Source organism: Papilio xuthus, unplaced genomic scaffold, assembly GCF_000836235.2.
Source record: "Papilio xuthus unplaced genomic scaffold, Pxut_1.1 DF827570.1, whole genome shotgun sequence".
Taxonomy (NCBI): Eukaryota; Metazoa; Arthropoda; class Insecta; order Lepidoptera; family Papilionidae; genus Papilio; species Papilio xuthus.
The window spans coordinates 2,179,932-2,197,810 of record NW_013531079.1 but is presented as its reverse complement, the minus strand read 5'-3'; the positions used below and the strand labels follow the sequence as shown (position 1 = coordinate 2,197,810).

At 32.5% G+C, this 17,879-nt stretch overlaps 1 protein-coding gene across 1 annotated transcript; it reads right to left on the bottom strand.

The window, feature by feature from the left end:
- Positions 1 to 578: 578 nt before the first annotated feature.
- Positions 579 to 1,832, bottom strand: LOC106118497 (serine protease inhibitor dipetalogastin-like). Its single transcript, XM_013313157.1, has 3 exons — positions 1,702 to 1,832; positions 990 to 1,119; positions 579 to 750 (listed from the first exon to the last, which is right to left on the bottom strand). Exons 1-3 carry the CDS (start codon positions 1,784 to 1,786, stop codon positions 579 to 581), a joined length of 387 nt encoding a protein of 128 aa, XP_013168611.1. The 5' UTR covers positions 1,787 to 1,832.
- Positions 1,833 to 17,879: the final 16,047 nt, after the last annotated feature.

Here is a 17,879-nt window from a genome sequence, read left to right as displayed (position 1 = left end):
TTACTAATATAATGATGAAATATGAATAATATTTTTCCATCTTACCGATAGAAAAAGTTAAGTTTATGTTTAAGTTGATTATCGATAAAACACGAATAAAATGACATTTTCTAAAAATGATTCCTAGCTAGATCGATTTATCGCCCCCGAAACCCCCTATATACTGAATTTTATTAAAATCGTTGGAGCCGATTCCGAGATTCCAATTAAATATGTAACGGTCGTACTTATAATAACCATTCGGTTAAAAGCTACAAAGTTTTTTTTTACAATAACAGTTGTTTATATATACAGGAATTGCTCATTTAAAGATATAAAAACATGATCCGAACGTAAAATAAAAATAAATTATATCATTGAAAAAATGAAATTAATTGTTTAATCGTTTATATCCTATTTTATTTTTATTTTTTATTTCAAACCGAAACATTACACATGGATTTTTAATAAAGATTTTTCGGTTAAAAATGTTTTATTATTTAATCCTGGCTGAATTACTACTAGAAAAAAATATTAATTCCTTAAATGTACATTTGAAACAAAAGAGTATCTGTAATATTTTATCAAATAATTTAAATTTAGAACGGCAAACATTTGCCGAAATGTTTGATTTCTACAGATACATTTGAAAGACCGCACGTTAAATAACAAGGGTTGTAATACGACTGATTATTTGTTCCGCAAACGGGATTGTAAACGCTGGAGCATTTACAATTTTCGTACAAAGGATTGTTGGTGGGTGGCAAGAACCTGAAATAGTATTAAAATTTAGCGGCTACAACAAACTAGTCGATCTTCTCGAGTCACGTCAAGACCCAGTGAATATGTAGAATACAAAATTTATGGTTCAAAAAAGAAATATAGTAGAAAAGGGTGTACAGAATCCAAAAATAATGAAAAAGACCTACGAGAAAGAGAAAATACTAGTTGGAAATTCCTGGTGTATGGCGAACAATATAGTAACTTTTTTTACAAATTTATATACTAACCGCCCTAAAATTGTTTCTCGTACCCCAATTTTTGAGAACAAATCCTTTGTAGTAGAAGTTGTAACTGGCCCACAACCGTTTCGACCGATACATACTGATTTAACTGCATATGTATATACATACGTAATACCTGTAACAAAATACAATAAAACATTAACTTTCATTCTAATAATTATACTTCTTACTGTTCTTTTCAAGTCAAATGTGCATGTGTTCACATTTAATCCACTTCAACAAGGAGGTTCTTAATACGTCTATGTTTGTCCTTCAAAACTTCCCTAGTAAAACGATTTTGAACATTCTTTTTTTTCGAATGAGTAGTTTAATACTAAATAAACTAGCTATCGCACGCGATTCCGTCCGTGCGGTATTACACAATTGATAGTAACCGATTCTATGCATATAAAATTTCATAATTTCAGTCAAGTCGTTTCGAAAGACTATGCTAACTAACATTGTGACATAGATAAGTTATATAAAAAGGAGCTCTTCAAAGTATAAGTTTGAAAAAAATGAATAAATAGTATCCTATGTCCGTCTCCTGGCTCTAAGCTACCTCCTCACCAATTTTCAGTCATATCGGTAAAGCCGTTCTTGAGTTTTAAATAGTGTAACTAACACGACTTTTATATATATATATTTGGACATTTATTTCGATAATAATTCACTATTTTCACACATTTTAATCGATGTTAAATCGAACATAACTAACCTAAAATTAATATAAATCTGAACATTATTGCCTTTGCCACATTTCTTGTATCAAGAAAACTATACAGTAATCTGTTATCAAACATAATTTCAAATTACTTTTGACATTTTCATTGCGATTGCAATTTTATTTCATTGCATTTAAACTCATAATAATTTAATATCGTCAAGGTTATTAATTGGTAGATCAAATAACCTCGTTAAAAAGGAAATTAATTAGTGTAGTTTATGGTAATTAATACCTACGTTGGTTATTATCAAACATTGACTATAGAGAAATGGACTAGACAAAGCGCCGTTGTTGCACTGAATGGTCAAGCGTCAATAGCCTAATGGTTAAGGGTACGGATTTCCGATCACGAGGTCGGGGGTTTGAATCCCGCCATTCGATTATCGTCGTAAACCGTATGCCAGCACAAGCCTAGAGTTTAGTTGGAATGGTAAAAGAAATATTAGTAAGTTTACAAAAAAATGCTAATATTTAAATTTAATCTGAACATTAATTTGCTTCAAATCGATTGAAGGATATAAAAATACAAAAACATATTATCTTCCCTTTCATTTTACATGAGAAAACTGAGAAAAAAAAATTGAACGACTATTCGGCAACTCACAGATCTCAGGATGTATCTTTAAGAAATTAAAAAAAATTATGTACAAATTCAATGATTTAACATATTGGCTATAACATTGAATCATTTTAATATCAATGTTTTTTTCGCCTACACATAAAAAGCAACTTATTTTGAATCGTATATCAAATTCGTGACTTTATGGTTTGTACCTTTTTTATCTTTATGACTTTTTACATTAAATTTTCACATCGAGTCGTTAAATAACACTTTTAAAATTAAGCTTACAAAAATTCAAAACAGTACTTTAACTTTTTGTAGTTTTTTAAATTTTAACTCTTCACATAATATGCAAGTGGCGACAAAATTTGGTACCGAATGTTGCTAATACTTTTTAAGTGGTTTGATAACTTAGAAATGGATCAAATAAGAAATAGATTTTTTATGACAAAAATTAACTAAGCAGTATGCGTTTTATACTCAAATACTCATATTTGTCCCACAATCAAAATGAATAAAAACTGGAGTAGGCTGCGTAAAAAATAATAAAATTATAAATTATAAAATATAATAATTATACTATTATTTTTAAAACAAATACTTTCTTATTAACAACTAACTTTGGCCCGCGACTTCGTCTGCACGGAATCAAAAAACAATCCTTTCCATATAAGAAAAAGGGTGGGAAGGGAAAGAGGACTAAATTAGGCCTCCGGGATATTGTTCGTTACATACAAAAATACAAATCTTTTCCTTTTTATATTATAATATTAAATTATAGAAATATAGATATAGATAAGTATAGACAAGATAATTATTACAACAATTTTAATTACTATAATTGCCATTTAATTAGTAACATAAGCGTAGCTTAAAAAAAATAAGTTTTAATTAACAAAACTCGAAATAGTATATTCAGTATTCTGACACAGAGCTTTGCACCTAACCAGACGCTTTAAAATTTTAAACGAAATTACGTCGTCAAAGTGTAAAGTTCATGAACTTTACAATTCATTAGTACAGGGTACAGTTTGAACAACGAGTGAAACAGATTTGAAATAATGGACAAAAGGGTCGTTTGTAAATACCTTTGGTTTTACTGTTTTAAATCAAACACTAATTAGATCTGAAAAGAGTTTTTATTCATAAGGTAACACATGTTGCATAATACTGTCCATTTATTTATTTATATTCTAATAAAAAGATGAAAAACAAATGCCATTAATTTGAAAAAAAAAATATCTTTTATTTTAATATATTTAAATATTTTATAGTTACTTGATACCGTAGGATAGAAAAATTATATGCAGATAAAGCTCGAATTAAGGAAGATAAATAATGTATTAAAATGAGAAAGTTATGTGAATACTAGCTTTTTCCTACGGCATTGTCTGCGCAGAATTAAAAAATTGTAAACAGTGTCTCATGTGTTTACTTTAGACTATGTTCTATATAAGTAGATACGTAAAACATACATCCATACATCAAAACATTCGCATAATATTATATTAGTTAAATTTCTTAAGCTAAAAAAACTTAATTTAGATTTTTCTTTTATCTTATCGAGTTTTCTTACAGAGGAAGAAATATAAACGACAGAACAAAACGAAATTAAGAAAGATTCGTCGAATCGTAAAAGGCAACGGCTAGTCCTAATGAAGAAGGCGAACAGGAAAATTGAATGAATTTGTCAGATTGTACAAAATGAATTTCATTCGTTGTTATCATTTATACGCAGATGAACTTATTTTAGTATTTACTCGACTAACTATAGGCAGTGCTTTTCAAATGTACATATACTAGCGGTCGCCCCCTGCTCCGTTCGCACGGAATTAAAAAAATAATTAGTAGTCTATGTGTTTCAAACTATGTTCTATATTTTAAACAAACAACCATCCTTCATATAAGTAGTAAGTAAGAAGTAACTATGGGTTTTGACTACAGTAACACTTGTATTGAAACATGTTGTCATTCAATTTAGAAAAACAGAGACGACAATATGTGTGACAGAGACAATATGTGTGGCTTGATAGATTTTAAAGCGAGATGTTATTGCATAGTCAATCAATCGGAATTCTTAACCTTTTTTTTAAGTGAATCCAGTGTTTGACCGCGATCCCAACAGATATTATATGTCGAAAGATAGTACGCGCTAGCTCAGTAAATGCGTACTTTACTTTACTCTTGAAGGCCAATACGTTTACTGAAAAATGCTGGCAGCTTTTATTGGCAACTTTTAATAATTAAAAAAACGTATAACATGCCAGCGTAAATCAGCTATAATATTAACAGGGGAGATAACCCGAAACAAACAATAAAAAAATTCGAACTGACGACAATTAATGAAAGATAAAGAGAATCGTTTAATTGGCAGTTTAACAATGTACGAGTTTTTTTTTATAACAGAAGGGGGCAAACGAGCAGCGGGAACACCGAGGTGTTCAACGACGCCCATGGACATCAGCAATACCAGAGGCACCGCAGATGTGTTGCCGGCCTTTAAGGTGGTGATAAGCTCGCTTCTTGAAGGGCCCCAAGTCGTAGCGATTTTTTTTTATCTTTATACAAAACTTTTGTTTTTAATTCACTTTTACAAATACTTCTTGTTTCTAAGAAACATTGACTTGCGCGATCCATTATATTCCAAACTTTTGTACAACTTTCATCATCAATTATTATTGATAAGAACATTTTTCATATTCAACTGAAAAGGTTAAGCAATCGTTTTCTGAGAAATATTTAAGATGTTACTCAATCTTATTGTACAAGACTTTTCGTTAGAAATTTATGCGCAAAATGAAATAAATCTTAATTTTCAATATTCTGAAGTAACATTATAAAAACAGTGTACTTAGATGCTTGAAATATTTTCTTATCTTTACTAGCTCAGTTTTTGACATATACCTGCATATATTTTTAGTTGTAATTTTCTTATAATACAACAAACAAACTTACTAATATTAAAATCCTACTTTTTACTAATAATATAAATGCGAATGTTTATATGGATGGATGTTTGTTTAAAGCTATCTACGGAACGGCTCAATCTTGATGAAATTTTGCACAGATGTAGCATAGACTGCAAGAACACATAGACTACTAATTATCTTATTTTATTTAATTCGGCTAGTTCATTTATAAACCAAATTATAACCTACTAGCTGTCGGCCGCGACTTCGTCCTCTCGAAAATAAAAAAAGTTAACAAGTTTCCGATGTGTGTTCATCTAGAATATGCCCTACGGATATACCATATTTCATCGAGATCTACTAGGCCGTTTTGTAGATACCTTCTAACAAACATCCATCCGTCCGTTTAAACATATATAGTTGGAAAAAGCTTTGTAAAAACATATCAAAGGTCTGAAATCACATTTGGCACAATCGTTAAAAAGAAAGTCGTATCCAAATGTCAACATACTGAGGTTAAGCAAACATTATACTTTTGGCTCCAGTGGTTGCGTTCCCAATTCCTTTAGTCTTTGAACATCTGACAGTTCTGTAGATTTGACATGACACATTTAACTCGGTCAAAAGGTTTTCGTTTGAAGTCACCTTATTTTAGCATTTCATCATTCATGTGTCGGTGGCTCAGCGGTTAATCACTTGACTTGCAATCTGCAGGTCTTAGGTTCGAATCCCGCCATGTACCAATACGATTTTTCGAATATCGATTAACTGTACATATCTGCGCAGAAAATAATGTGTGAAGTCAACCAACCCGGATTTGGCCAGTGTCATTGACTTATGCCTTTTTTTTCAGAGGGGAATGCTTTATGCATACTCCGCGCCCCGGGGGGGGGACGCGGTAGTTATGTGGGATTCTCCTCCATAGCGGAGGCATACCCACTAAACGTCTCTGTTCCAACGCATCGGGACGGGACCACGGGCACGCGTTCGCTGTCGTCCGCGGCGCCGTCTGCGCCAGCTGCCGAGGCAGCTCCCTCCCAGGGGGAGATTGACTTAGGCCTAGACAACCCTAGATTAAGGTAGTCTTTGAGCCCCTTATTGGGGACGTATAGGAAACTGATAATGATTCATCATTGGGTCACAGCATCATGGTTTACTTTCAATTAAAAAAATATATTTTTGGAGAAAAAATAGCTTAGGAATTCATATAAAAACATTTAGATATTTTAGAATATAATATCAAATTACTTAAGTTACCAAACAAACAAAATCATTTGTTTATTTTTATAAACTATGCAAAAGCTTCAACTACGTTTATCAATGTCAAATAAAACGATAATTCAATTTGAATCTCTTATAACGCAAGTCAAAGTCGCAAGTCAGGAGTTCAAAGTGTGAAGTGTTCGCTATTGTTTCAGGCAAGTGTTTGCCTTATCGAGAATGTTATCACAACTTGAGAGCAGACTTTACAACAAGTGTAACTTGACTTATCGCACTTTGAGTTTGGGAATCGAAAAAGTTACATTGTCTGTATATTGAGAATAAAAGAGTTTAAAAATTAAGGAAGAAGTAAAGATTTGAATATGTTTATTATAATGCATTCTCACAAATTGGCTCGAGCCTTTTTTTTTTCAGAGGGGAATGCTTTATGCATACTCCGCGCCCCGGGGGGGACGCGGTAGTTATGTGGGATTCTCCTCCATAGCGGAGGTATACCCACTAAACCCCTCTGTTCCTCCAACGCATCGGGACGGGACTACGGGCATACTCCATGTCTAAGATGACTGGGCCTTAGTCAACAACACTAACCAAGTGCGTATTGGTTGACTTTACACAAACTTTTCAAATTCTTCGCTGATATATGCAGCTTGTATCACGACGGTTTTCTTTATCCTAAGAACATCAGATAAATGTACATATCTACATATGCAATTCGAAAATCGAAAAACATATATGTACGTGGGGAAGACCAAGGTTTGAATCCAGACTTGCATATTCTAAGTCCAGTTTAACAACTGCGCCACAAACACTCAAATAGATAGCCTATTGTTTTTATTTTAAAAAAGATACAGTAAATATCGGATATGTATTCATCATCATCAGTTCACTATACGTCTCCACCGAGGGGCTCGAAGCCTACCCTAAGTTTGGGGTGATTAGGCCATAATCCATCACCGGCGACTGAGGGTTGCCTCCCCGAGAGTTGGGGGTTGCATTCCCCTCTGAAAAAAAAGGGGTGATGAGGCCATAGTCAACCACGTTGGCCAAGTGTGGGTTGTTTGACTTCACACATACTTTGAATTTCTTCTTAGATATGTGCAGGATATGTATTAGCTGCCTTATATTGTATTGTCTGAACAGTGGTAGAGCCCGATTTAACATCTTCGCACGAATCGGCCCGACTCGCCCGGTGAAATACCACGACCACACAGAAGACAGGCGTGAAGTGGAAACAATTCCGCGTTTCGTCTGATGAGTGTGCGTCCCGGAGGCCAAAATTAGTCCTCTTTCCCTTTCCACCCTTTTTCTTATAAGGAAAGGGTGGGAAGTGGAAGTGGACTTTCCGGATGAGAGGATTCATGGAAAGGGAAAATATATTCTTTCTGTGCATCCTCTCCTCCGTCGATTAAAGGTAGGCAACGCATATGCAATTGCGTATGTCTATGGGTAACGGTCGCTTCGCTATTTCAGCGATTTCAGGTGACCGCTCGCTCGTTTACCACCTTATGATATAAAAAAAAAATATTACATAATAACGACAAATTAAAGAAAAAAAGTTGATAAATTCACGTACATTGTCACGTGGGTAGAAATAGAAATATAACACTCTAGTTCTAAAGCTAACGGACTACAAAGGAAGGCAACGGTCCGTGAGAGTGTAGTGTTTCATTGTTGTTGTAACGTCTATGAAAGGAAAAGCGATGTACAGACTGACAAAAGTATTTGTTAAGCACGAACAGAACGTTGTACATGATCGTCTGACTTCACAAAAATAAGAAAACATTTATAGAAGAAAAACATTGTTTACATATGTATATTACAACCAAATAAACACTAATGTTACTATGTTACGAATGCGATTTTTTAGATGGATGTTTGTTTGAAGGTATCTCCGGAACGGCTTAACGGATCTTAATGAAATTCGGCACCGATGTAGAACATAGTCTGGAAGAACATATAAGCTACTCCTTAAGTGTGTTTTTTAATCCCGCGAGGTCAGATGAAAAAATGCTTTTTTGTAACAATCATATACACAATTTTGTTGGAGCTTTTGTTCCTGAACTATGACTGAGCCTTGTGTTTTAGGAGGAAATCCCTTCCCCTTTTTTATCCGATTTAACATTTAGTAACAAAAGTGTCAATACATGAAAAACAACAAAGAATAAAGAAAAGGAAGGCTCTCGAGATATATTTATAAAATACTAGCTGTCGCCCGCGACTCCGTCCGCGAGGATAAAAAAAAACTAAATTAGTTCCCGGCAATTATTTGAATTTTTCTTACCTTTTAAACCTTCCCTAGACCTTTACAAACATTTCAAGATCAATATAAGATAAATCCGTTCAATCGTTCTCGAGTTTTAGCGGGACTAACAAACAGCTATTGATATATATATATATATATATATATAGATTTTTTCTTCCTTTTAAATTCTTTTACGATTGTTATCATTAACAGTTATTTTGGTAAGATGGAAATAAAGATAGTCTAAGATCCAGCATGTTTATTATAAATGCGATTTGATACAGTTTGCTGGCAATAAAATTTATCGCAAGCCGGTCCCACAGCTTCGTTGCCGCTGTTGAATTATGTCTGAAAGTTATTTTATTAAAGCTCCAGTTATATGGGTCAGCTGCAAAGCGCATAAATAACGGGAGGCGCGCGTAAGTGACGGCCAGGTGAAACCGGCGCAAACCGCTTTGATATACGGTTACTTTAATGTTTCATTTCGACGACAACTGTTTTTTTATGATATATGGAATAAAAGAACGCAGATATTTGTCATTTTTATATCAGTATTCGACGTTAAGTTGTTCGCTACTTGTGTGTAAATCTAACAGTTTTGACTGGCGAATCTATACATATAAATAAAATTGGAGTGTCTGTTTATTATATTGAAACAACCGTTTTTTGCTACATGTACATAATACATGAATATAATACGGTAGATACACTAAAATAAAACTTTTTACAATTTTTGTCTGTCTGTATGTTTGTTCCAGCTAATCTCTGAAATGGCTGGACCGTTTTGACAAGACTTTTATTAACAGGTAGCTGATATAATAAGAAGTAACTTAGGCCACGTTTATTTTAGAAAAAAATCTTATTTTAGAAAAATTAAGTAATGTTTCAATCTCCAAGTACTGTCCAGTACCGCGCGCAGCTCAAAGACAGTATTTCACGCGGACGAAGTCACGGGATTAGCTAATGTCACATAAACCTATCCTTAGTCACATCAACTTAGTCATCCCTTTCATTCTATTAAAGTAAAAGGGTCTTAACAGACATACGGCTGGACTGAAACAAACTGATCCAATTAGGGTTCCGTTTTATCCTTTGGACATACGGAATTTACAGGACGACCTAATAATTAACAGGAAAGTTAATTCTTAAGAATTATCTAGAACTGTCGATGCTATACTCATAGTCTTAATTAATCAATAAGAGACCCTTAAAGTAGATTTAGTACAAGAAAATAATTAAATGTTTAAGAAACACTTCAAGGCTACAGATTTATTAATGGAATTTTGAATACAGACATTATTTAATTCATCAAATCTTTGAGACTCAGTGTTTTACATTTGATATGATTAAATTTCTGACGTCTCGATATTATTAAATTATAATATAAAATTTATTTTCACACCGTGTGTTCACTTTAATTAAAATATATAATTTTTTGTATATATTTCAACAAATCGTATAACAAAATAGATCTAATATACTTGATTCTAATCATACTAATATTATAAATGCGAATGTTTAGATAGATGGATGGATGTTTGTTAGAAGATATCTCCGGAACGGCTGAACAGATCTTGATGAAATTTAACACAGATGTAGAACATAGTCTGGAAGAAAACATAGGCTACTCATTTAACTTTAACTCTTGGCGGATGGCGTCGTTAGTGGCAGCTAGTATAAATAAAAACAAAAAGTACTGGAGAGATTCCAAAACATTTTTCACCATAAGAATGGTACATTATCTCTAAGCAACATAGGCTACACTTTATATTTTACATAAAAACATTTTATATAGCTTTTATTTACTCTTTTAACTTATTAAAAAGCAATACTTTCTATAGACTAGCTTCAATTTGGCTCAGATTTGAATACGATTTCCAAAGATGAAAAGAACACCCTTAAAATTTCATGCAATAATTGAAATTTTGGCACATCTACTAATTAATCTTGCAGCGCCAAGTTTTAGTTTGAGGACTATAAATTGACAAATGAAATATCGTATAAAATACGAAATATATGACATTTTCATCACCATCATCATCAGCTCACTATACGTCCCTACCGAGGGGCTCGGAGCCTACCCTAAGTTAAGGGGTATTAAGCCATAGTCAACCACGCTGGCCAAGTGCTGGTTGGTTGACTTCACACATATCTTTAAATTTCTTCTCAGATATGTGCAGGTTGCATCACGTTTTCGTTCACCGTAAGAACGTCGGATAAATGTACATATGTAAATCGGAAATCGAAAAACACATTGATACATGGCGGGATTCGAACCCAGAACCTGCTGATTGTACATCAAGTGCTTGAACCTTGAGCACCGGACGCTTTGATGACCTTTTATAGTAATTTAATCAAGTTTTTAAAGAAAACAGTGATGACGAAAATTCGGAGAAAAATGCAAAGAAAATGTAATTTTATATACAATTCATTATTTTGTCAAACTTTATTTTACTAATAAAAATTACATAATTTAAAAACAAATGCCACACAATTATTTAGCTAAATGCAAACCAAAGAGGAATCGTTACAGTTTCGTGAAATACCTAAAATAGCTTATTCCTATAAACGCTAATTGACGTTGAGTTTCCAAATCAGCTTGAAAGCCTACCAAAGATCACGTGTCAATTTATATTTGATATAGGGTTGCCACATCTACTAATTTACGCAATGCAAATTCAAACTCAGGTCGCCCCTATGCCTGGACGCTGTACCTTGTGCAGTCGATATCTCGATGTCTTTAGTCAGAGTGACTGGTATGGAAGAATGTTTGACAAATACGTAATTTTAGACAATCTTTTGATTTGCAAATATTGAAAGTTGGCAGCCCTATTTTAAACCAACTATATTGGACATAAATCAATGCCTAAATTCATTATATTGAACCGAATATGTACTGACTGAATCATCTGATGTTAAGTGATGATATATACACCCAGCATACAAAGCTGAGTGAAAATCCGGTCAGCATTGCAACACTCCTTGTAAATATTTCCTGTTTCTTATTAATTAATGTTTATGTGTCTTTATAATTTTTTTTTGTTTTATTTCTAGTATACACACTAGTTCGACTGCCTTACTCAAAGTTAGATACCCACTAAAGACCTCGAATACTATACTATACTAAAGTTTGAGAAATCTGCTGTTAATGCCCTTTTAACTATCCATAATACGATTTTGAGTATTCACAATATCATGTTGAATGGAAGAGAAATGTCCTTGCAACATAATAAATTAAAAATAATGGTATTATTTGAAATAAAATCAAGTCCTTGTAAGATTTAAGAGGATGCATGGGAAGGGAAAATATTTTCTTTCTGTGCATCCACTCCTGCGTCGATTAAAGGTAGGCAACGCAAATGCAATTGTGTATATCTATGGGCAACGGTCACTTCGCTATTTCAGCGATTTCAGGTGGCCGCTCGCTCGTTTGCTACCTTATGATATAAAAAAAGATTTTAAGCCACGCACGTGAAATACATAAGCTTCTTGCATTTCTAATATTAATCTTATAATTTTTATCTCGGAACTCTCGGCATTTTGTAAACACGTCTCGCAAAATCTCACGCTAAAAGTTATGGAAAATTCGAAAGTAAATTAAAGTTGCTTAGAAATTTCGGGTTGTTTATAATTAGTTTTAGGGTTGAATGTTATCTTTTCGTCTTCATCTTGTACTAAATAGGTGGAACATTTTATATAAAAAATTACCCGCACACATAAACTAATTAAAACACATCGATAAAACATTACGACAAATATGTAAAGCTACATCTTTGTATTTTCTTGTGTAACGAAATTAGCATAAAATTCTAGCGTACAATCGCCAAAAAAATATAACCTTAAAATGCTTATAATTAACTAGAATATTCTTAAATAATCCAGTCCCTTTTATATAGTTTTCATGTTACGTTGAATATTATAACCTGATGATGATATTAATCCGACGTTCTTACGGTAAAGAAAAACATCGTGATGCAACCTGCGCGTATTAGAGAAGAAAATTCAAATATATGTGTGAAGTCCGCCAACCCGCTTTGGACAAACGTGGTTGACTGTCTTAATTTCCTCCAACTTAGATTAAACTCCAAGCTCCTCGGTGTATAGTGAGCTGATGATGATGACATAATGTACAATCACTAAAAAACAAACCTTAAAGTAAGTCGTGTATAGTCAGTCGTAGTCACGGTTAGTCGAATACGACAAGGATCACGACATGTTCTATACAGAGGTTTTAGTCTCAAAAACCTACAGTCTGTGTAAGAAAATATCAAAGCTCAATTTTTATAAGAAAACTTAGCTCTTACAGTTTGTCCTACAGGTTGTTACGCTGACGTCAGCCAGTAAATCTTCTTTTGTTGCGGACAACAAAAGTTTTCTTTCTTTGTCGTAAGTGCTTCGTTCAAAGAGTGCCAAAGTAAACGGTTTTTTTTTCGGTTGTTACCTTGTCACGGAATACTTAAGACGATCAGAAAAAAAAATCGTCTGACAAATAATAATAGACACAGTCTTCAAATTAAATCGAGTAAAAATTTAAACAAATCATAATACGTTTGAACAAATCATAATAATATTAATGAAGTTAACAGAGAAGGTTGTGTCGTAAAAAATCTAAAAAATTAACAGGTTTTTCTAACAAATAATTTTGCTAGTACTATGATATTATTTTGACTTCAACATTACACACGAGTTTCTTCATCAGCTGTCGTAACCACTAAGGTACTCGGAGCCTACCCTAAGTTAGGGGTAAGTAGGCAACAGTCAACCACGCTGGTAAAGTGCGGGTTGGTTGACTTGACATATATCATTGAATTTTCTCAGATATGTGCAGGTTGCATCACGATGTTTTCCTTCACGGTGAGAACGTCGGTTAAATAAACATATGTAAATCGAAAAACACATTGGTACATAGCGGAATTCGAACCAAGAACCTGCAGTTCTAAGTCAAGTGTTTAGCCGCTGAGCTACTGACGCTCTATTACACGTAGGTTTAGATAGGATAAAATAACAATGAGTATATTTATTTACGAGTTCCATAAAAACTCCACAGAATATACTCAGGATTAAGTCCCTGTAGTATTGTAAGATCACCCCAACCTTAAGGACAGTAAGGGAACCGTTAAATATATTAACAATTCGTTTCCAGCGATACGGAAACTAAGGTTCTTTCCTGCCTTTTATACCTTTAATAATTTAATGCGTCGTAAAATCCACGCACTTTTGATGTGAAAATATATATTTTACTTACAAATGAACACAGAATATTTAATAACTTTTTCATATGTAATTTCTTTATAATGTCAAAAATACATGTTTTAATTATAACATGTATTTTTGACATTATAAAGAAATTACATATGAAAAAGTTAAACATTAAAAATATTTCAAATGAAACATATTAAACGTGAAATAGTGGACTTGCTACGGAATCATTAGTGGTCAGAGCTGCAGAGATTGGAACTACATCACAATGCGAGCGGTTTCCAAATTAACTGCTTTTCGTATTGCCCTTAATCTAACTGCTTAGTGGAAGCTTCTTAAGGTGTTGGCCTAACCTTTTCGCTATAAATAAGATGCATTCCTATATGCAGTTTTTAGTAATCAATTATGTGTGCACGGTACCGTTAGCTCGGCCGTATACATCTCCAATGTGTAATTAGCATAGAATGCGTCAATAAATGGTAACATAGAAAGTATGAGAAGGGTAGGTGACAATACTTACCACTTACTTTTTCATGACGTCACACCTCTCGAACCCGCACCGCACTTCCTCTGCATTTTCTTGTCCACTTACTTTTTCATACACCTGACAAAAAATAAAACAGACTGTTATAAATAATTAGGTCGCCCGCGTGATTCGTCAGCGCTGAATTTATAAAAAAGGGTCTTGACAAACAGACGGGCAGACAACAAAGTAATCCTATAAGGGTTCCGTTTTTTTCCTTTCGAGGTACGGAACCCTGAAAAAGTCTATATTTGTATGCCTGCGTGCATCACCTATCTTACCGTCCAAGTCCCGTTAAAATCGATCAAGGCAATCCGGAAATTACTCGGAACAAACGCGGCATTGCGGACAGACGTACAGACAGACAGATAAAAATTTAAAAACAATATATTTATACAGCAACGCTAATACGTCATATGTAAGAAATATGTTTTTTTCGATATTACATAAAGACAGTCCCATTATACTAATATGTATAGATTCACAATAGTCGAATACAATTTTGAAGGCCCACAATAACAAACTAATAAATTACTAGACGTTTCTAGAACCCATAGAAATGTAGGCCGATGATACTTATAAAGAGCACGTAGTTGTTAATTGGATGATAGTTTCTGAAAATTAATTTATATTTCATTACTAGAGGTCGCCTGCGACTTGTCTTCGCAGTATTAAAAAAAAACATAATTAGTGGCTTATGCATTCTTTCAAACTATGTTCTATGTATATGCCATATTTCATCGAGATCCGTTCGGCCATACCGGAGAGATCTTCTAACAAACATCCATCCATCTAAACATTCGCATTTATAATATTAGTAAGATTTATTATTCTAAAATAAAAACGGTACTATTTAATTGAAGTCATAATAAATTCATATCAAATTATTAATTAAAAACATATGCTATCTTCATTCTTTAAAAGGAGCTGTAAAATATATATAGCAACTTACCCGACTTTGTACGAAATTATTATGATACAAAATTCACAAAACACTCTCACACACACAACTAACACTAAATTTTAACACAATTATTAATATAAATATAACACAATATAACAATATAGTTTAAAACAATCAAAACTTTTTAAACAATTAACGCGCACTTCATATACAAGGGAAGCGGCCATGATACTGTAAAATTAAAGGTTATGAATACAACGATTTACAAAAAATAGATGAATTAAAAATGATTTTGTAATTTATACATGAAATTAATTATTTAAAAAACTAATTTTCACAAGAAAACATGTTTACGTAAATGTTCAATTCAAATTGTTACGAAATAAAAGCATTAAACATAAAACATTATGTTTTTGTACGCCATATTGAAATATTTTTGTAATTTTATTTTTTTAATACTTTTAATTAAACAATAAAACATTGAATAAATAAAAGAAAGTTATTGTTAAAATACTGAATTTTTTTTAAGTTTCTGTATTCGAAATTTGAATTATTTAAATTTCCTATTATTTGTTCCGTGACGATATCCGGAATCCATCTTGAGTCAAGCACCTGTCTTTTCCCCCTTCCCTTCTGGGGAGACTCAACTTCGCCTCTTTTGTAATACGCAGAGGGAAGTTACATTGTCGAACCCTGCAATTTCACAGTCGATACCTTCCCACGGAACACAAGTGAAAATACCACAACCAGTACTCTCCGAAATGCGATGGTGGTTAATATAAAATATAAACATAACCTCAAAAATAATTTGAATTTCTCTACGTAAGCATTATCGTTATATAAAATAGCAATGTAATTAAAGTATATAACACATTATGTAATCTGTTTTCCCCTCATATCTAATACTTATATAGTCTACACTTATTTACTCACTGTATACGAACAAAATTAAATATTGGTAAATTCGACATTTGATTTACGTTCTTACTTAAGAAATATTTAAAAAGTGTTAATATTGTGGAAGCCAATTAAGCCTTTTGAATGTGAAAATGAATATTTTAAAATATTATAAGAAAATTTTTTTTTCGTAATTTTTTTTAATGTTTGTTTGGCTGAAACGGAACGTACTTGTATAAGCCTATAATTACCTAAGTAAAAAAAATCAGTTAACAAAAATAGTTGGTACTATTCTAAAATAATTGAATTAACGATATTTTTAAGAACATTTGTACTTTTTAAATTTAAATTGTAATTATCGTATACATAGGTGACAGTTATTTGTTATTTTCAAATAGTTTCGAGTCTGTTAATTTTAATAGTGTACCATAAAGTTAGGTTAGTTTTTTATATGAAGATTTGTGTACAAATTCTTTTGTAATGAGAACCGCGTGTGAAATTAAACTGATAGAAAGTAAATTTGTGATATATCCAAGTTTTAACATACGGAAACATGGCCTTTGGACAAGAAAGACGGGTAAGTTTTGAATCTACCGATTTTTACTCATTATCTAGATAAAGAAAACTAACCTAAAATAAGGCTTTGTGAATAATTTATTAAAAGAATTGTTATTCCTAGCATTTTTACCAAGTAGAAACATTTTGTAATTGTAAATATTTAAAATAGTCCAAACAAAAAATTACATAAATTTTTATGTTTGTTAAATAAACACGGCGAGTTTTTCTTAATAACATGAATAAATTATTTTTAAATTTGGAACATTGTACGTGGTTGTTATGGTTGTTTTTAAGTTAATCGATTTTTTAAATTAAGAACGAATACATTATATTGAAATTCATTTGTACCAAAATATATAATTTGTCATTTTGTGTAATTTTTTGTCTTTTGTCATATTTTGTGTCGAGTCGAAATGTTAGCGAAATATTGTTTGAATATTCGAATGTTCATATTACGTGAATATAAGTTATACAAAAGACTGAATCACAGTAAAAGCTGGACAAAGCACGACCTACATTTGATTCAGCAAACCCCTTTGCAAATCGTCTAGGTCACCCGTAAGTAAGTCTATTTTTATATCTTGACTTCTTTAGAAACGCACAACTGTTGTAAAACGCGGGTTTTGATCGTCAAAACATTTGTAGAAAACATATTATCAATATTAATAAAAATACAGATATATTTTGAAACAATATTCATGCATTCATATAGTAATCGTACGTCTAAGAAATATCTTACTAATGCGAATGTTTAGATGGATGGATGGATGTTTGTTTCAAGGTATCTCCAAAACGGCTAGACGGATCTCGATGAAACTTCGCATACATATAAAACATTATCTGGAAGAACACATCGGTTTCTAATTTCTTTTTTTTTTTAATTCCGCGCTGCCGAAGTCACGGTGGACAGCTAGTTTTAAACAAATTAAATAAAAACGACTATTCAATTTGAAGTAAAATAAAGGAAAATAACACGTTCGAACATTTCAACTTTATTAATATAGATCATGCTTTATCTTACACAGGATGTTTCAAAACATTTCTCAGAATATCAACCTCATAAGCGATTATAACGCCTATCATTTAGGGTTAATTATGTTATCTTACTTAATAACTTGATAGATAACATTAACGCAAGATTATATTGTGGCCAG

Bases quoted from the DNA above. Each gene is read 5' to 3' on its own strand.
- LOC106118497 (XM_013313157.1), bottom strand. From the start codon at position 1,786: ATGTTTGATAACAGATTACTGTATAGTTTTCTTGATACAAGAAATGTG. The intron at 1,120-1,701 runs GTTAGTTATGTT...ATTTTGTTACAG, and splicing joins CAGATTTATATTAATTTTAG to GTATTACGTATGTATATACA. The intron at 751-989 runs GTTAGTATATAA...ATACTATTTCAG, and splicing joins CGAGAAACAATTTTAGGGCG to GTTCTTGCCACCCACCAACA.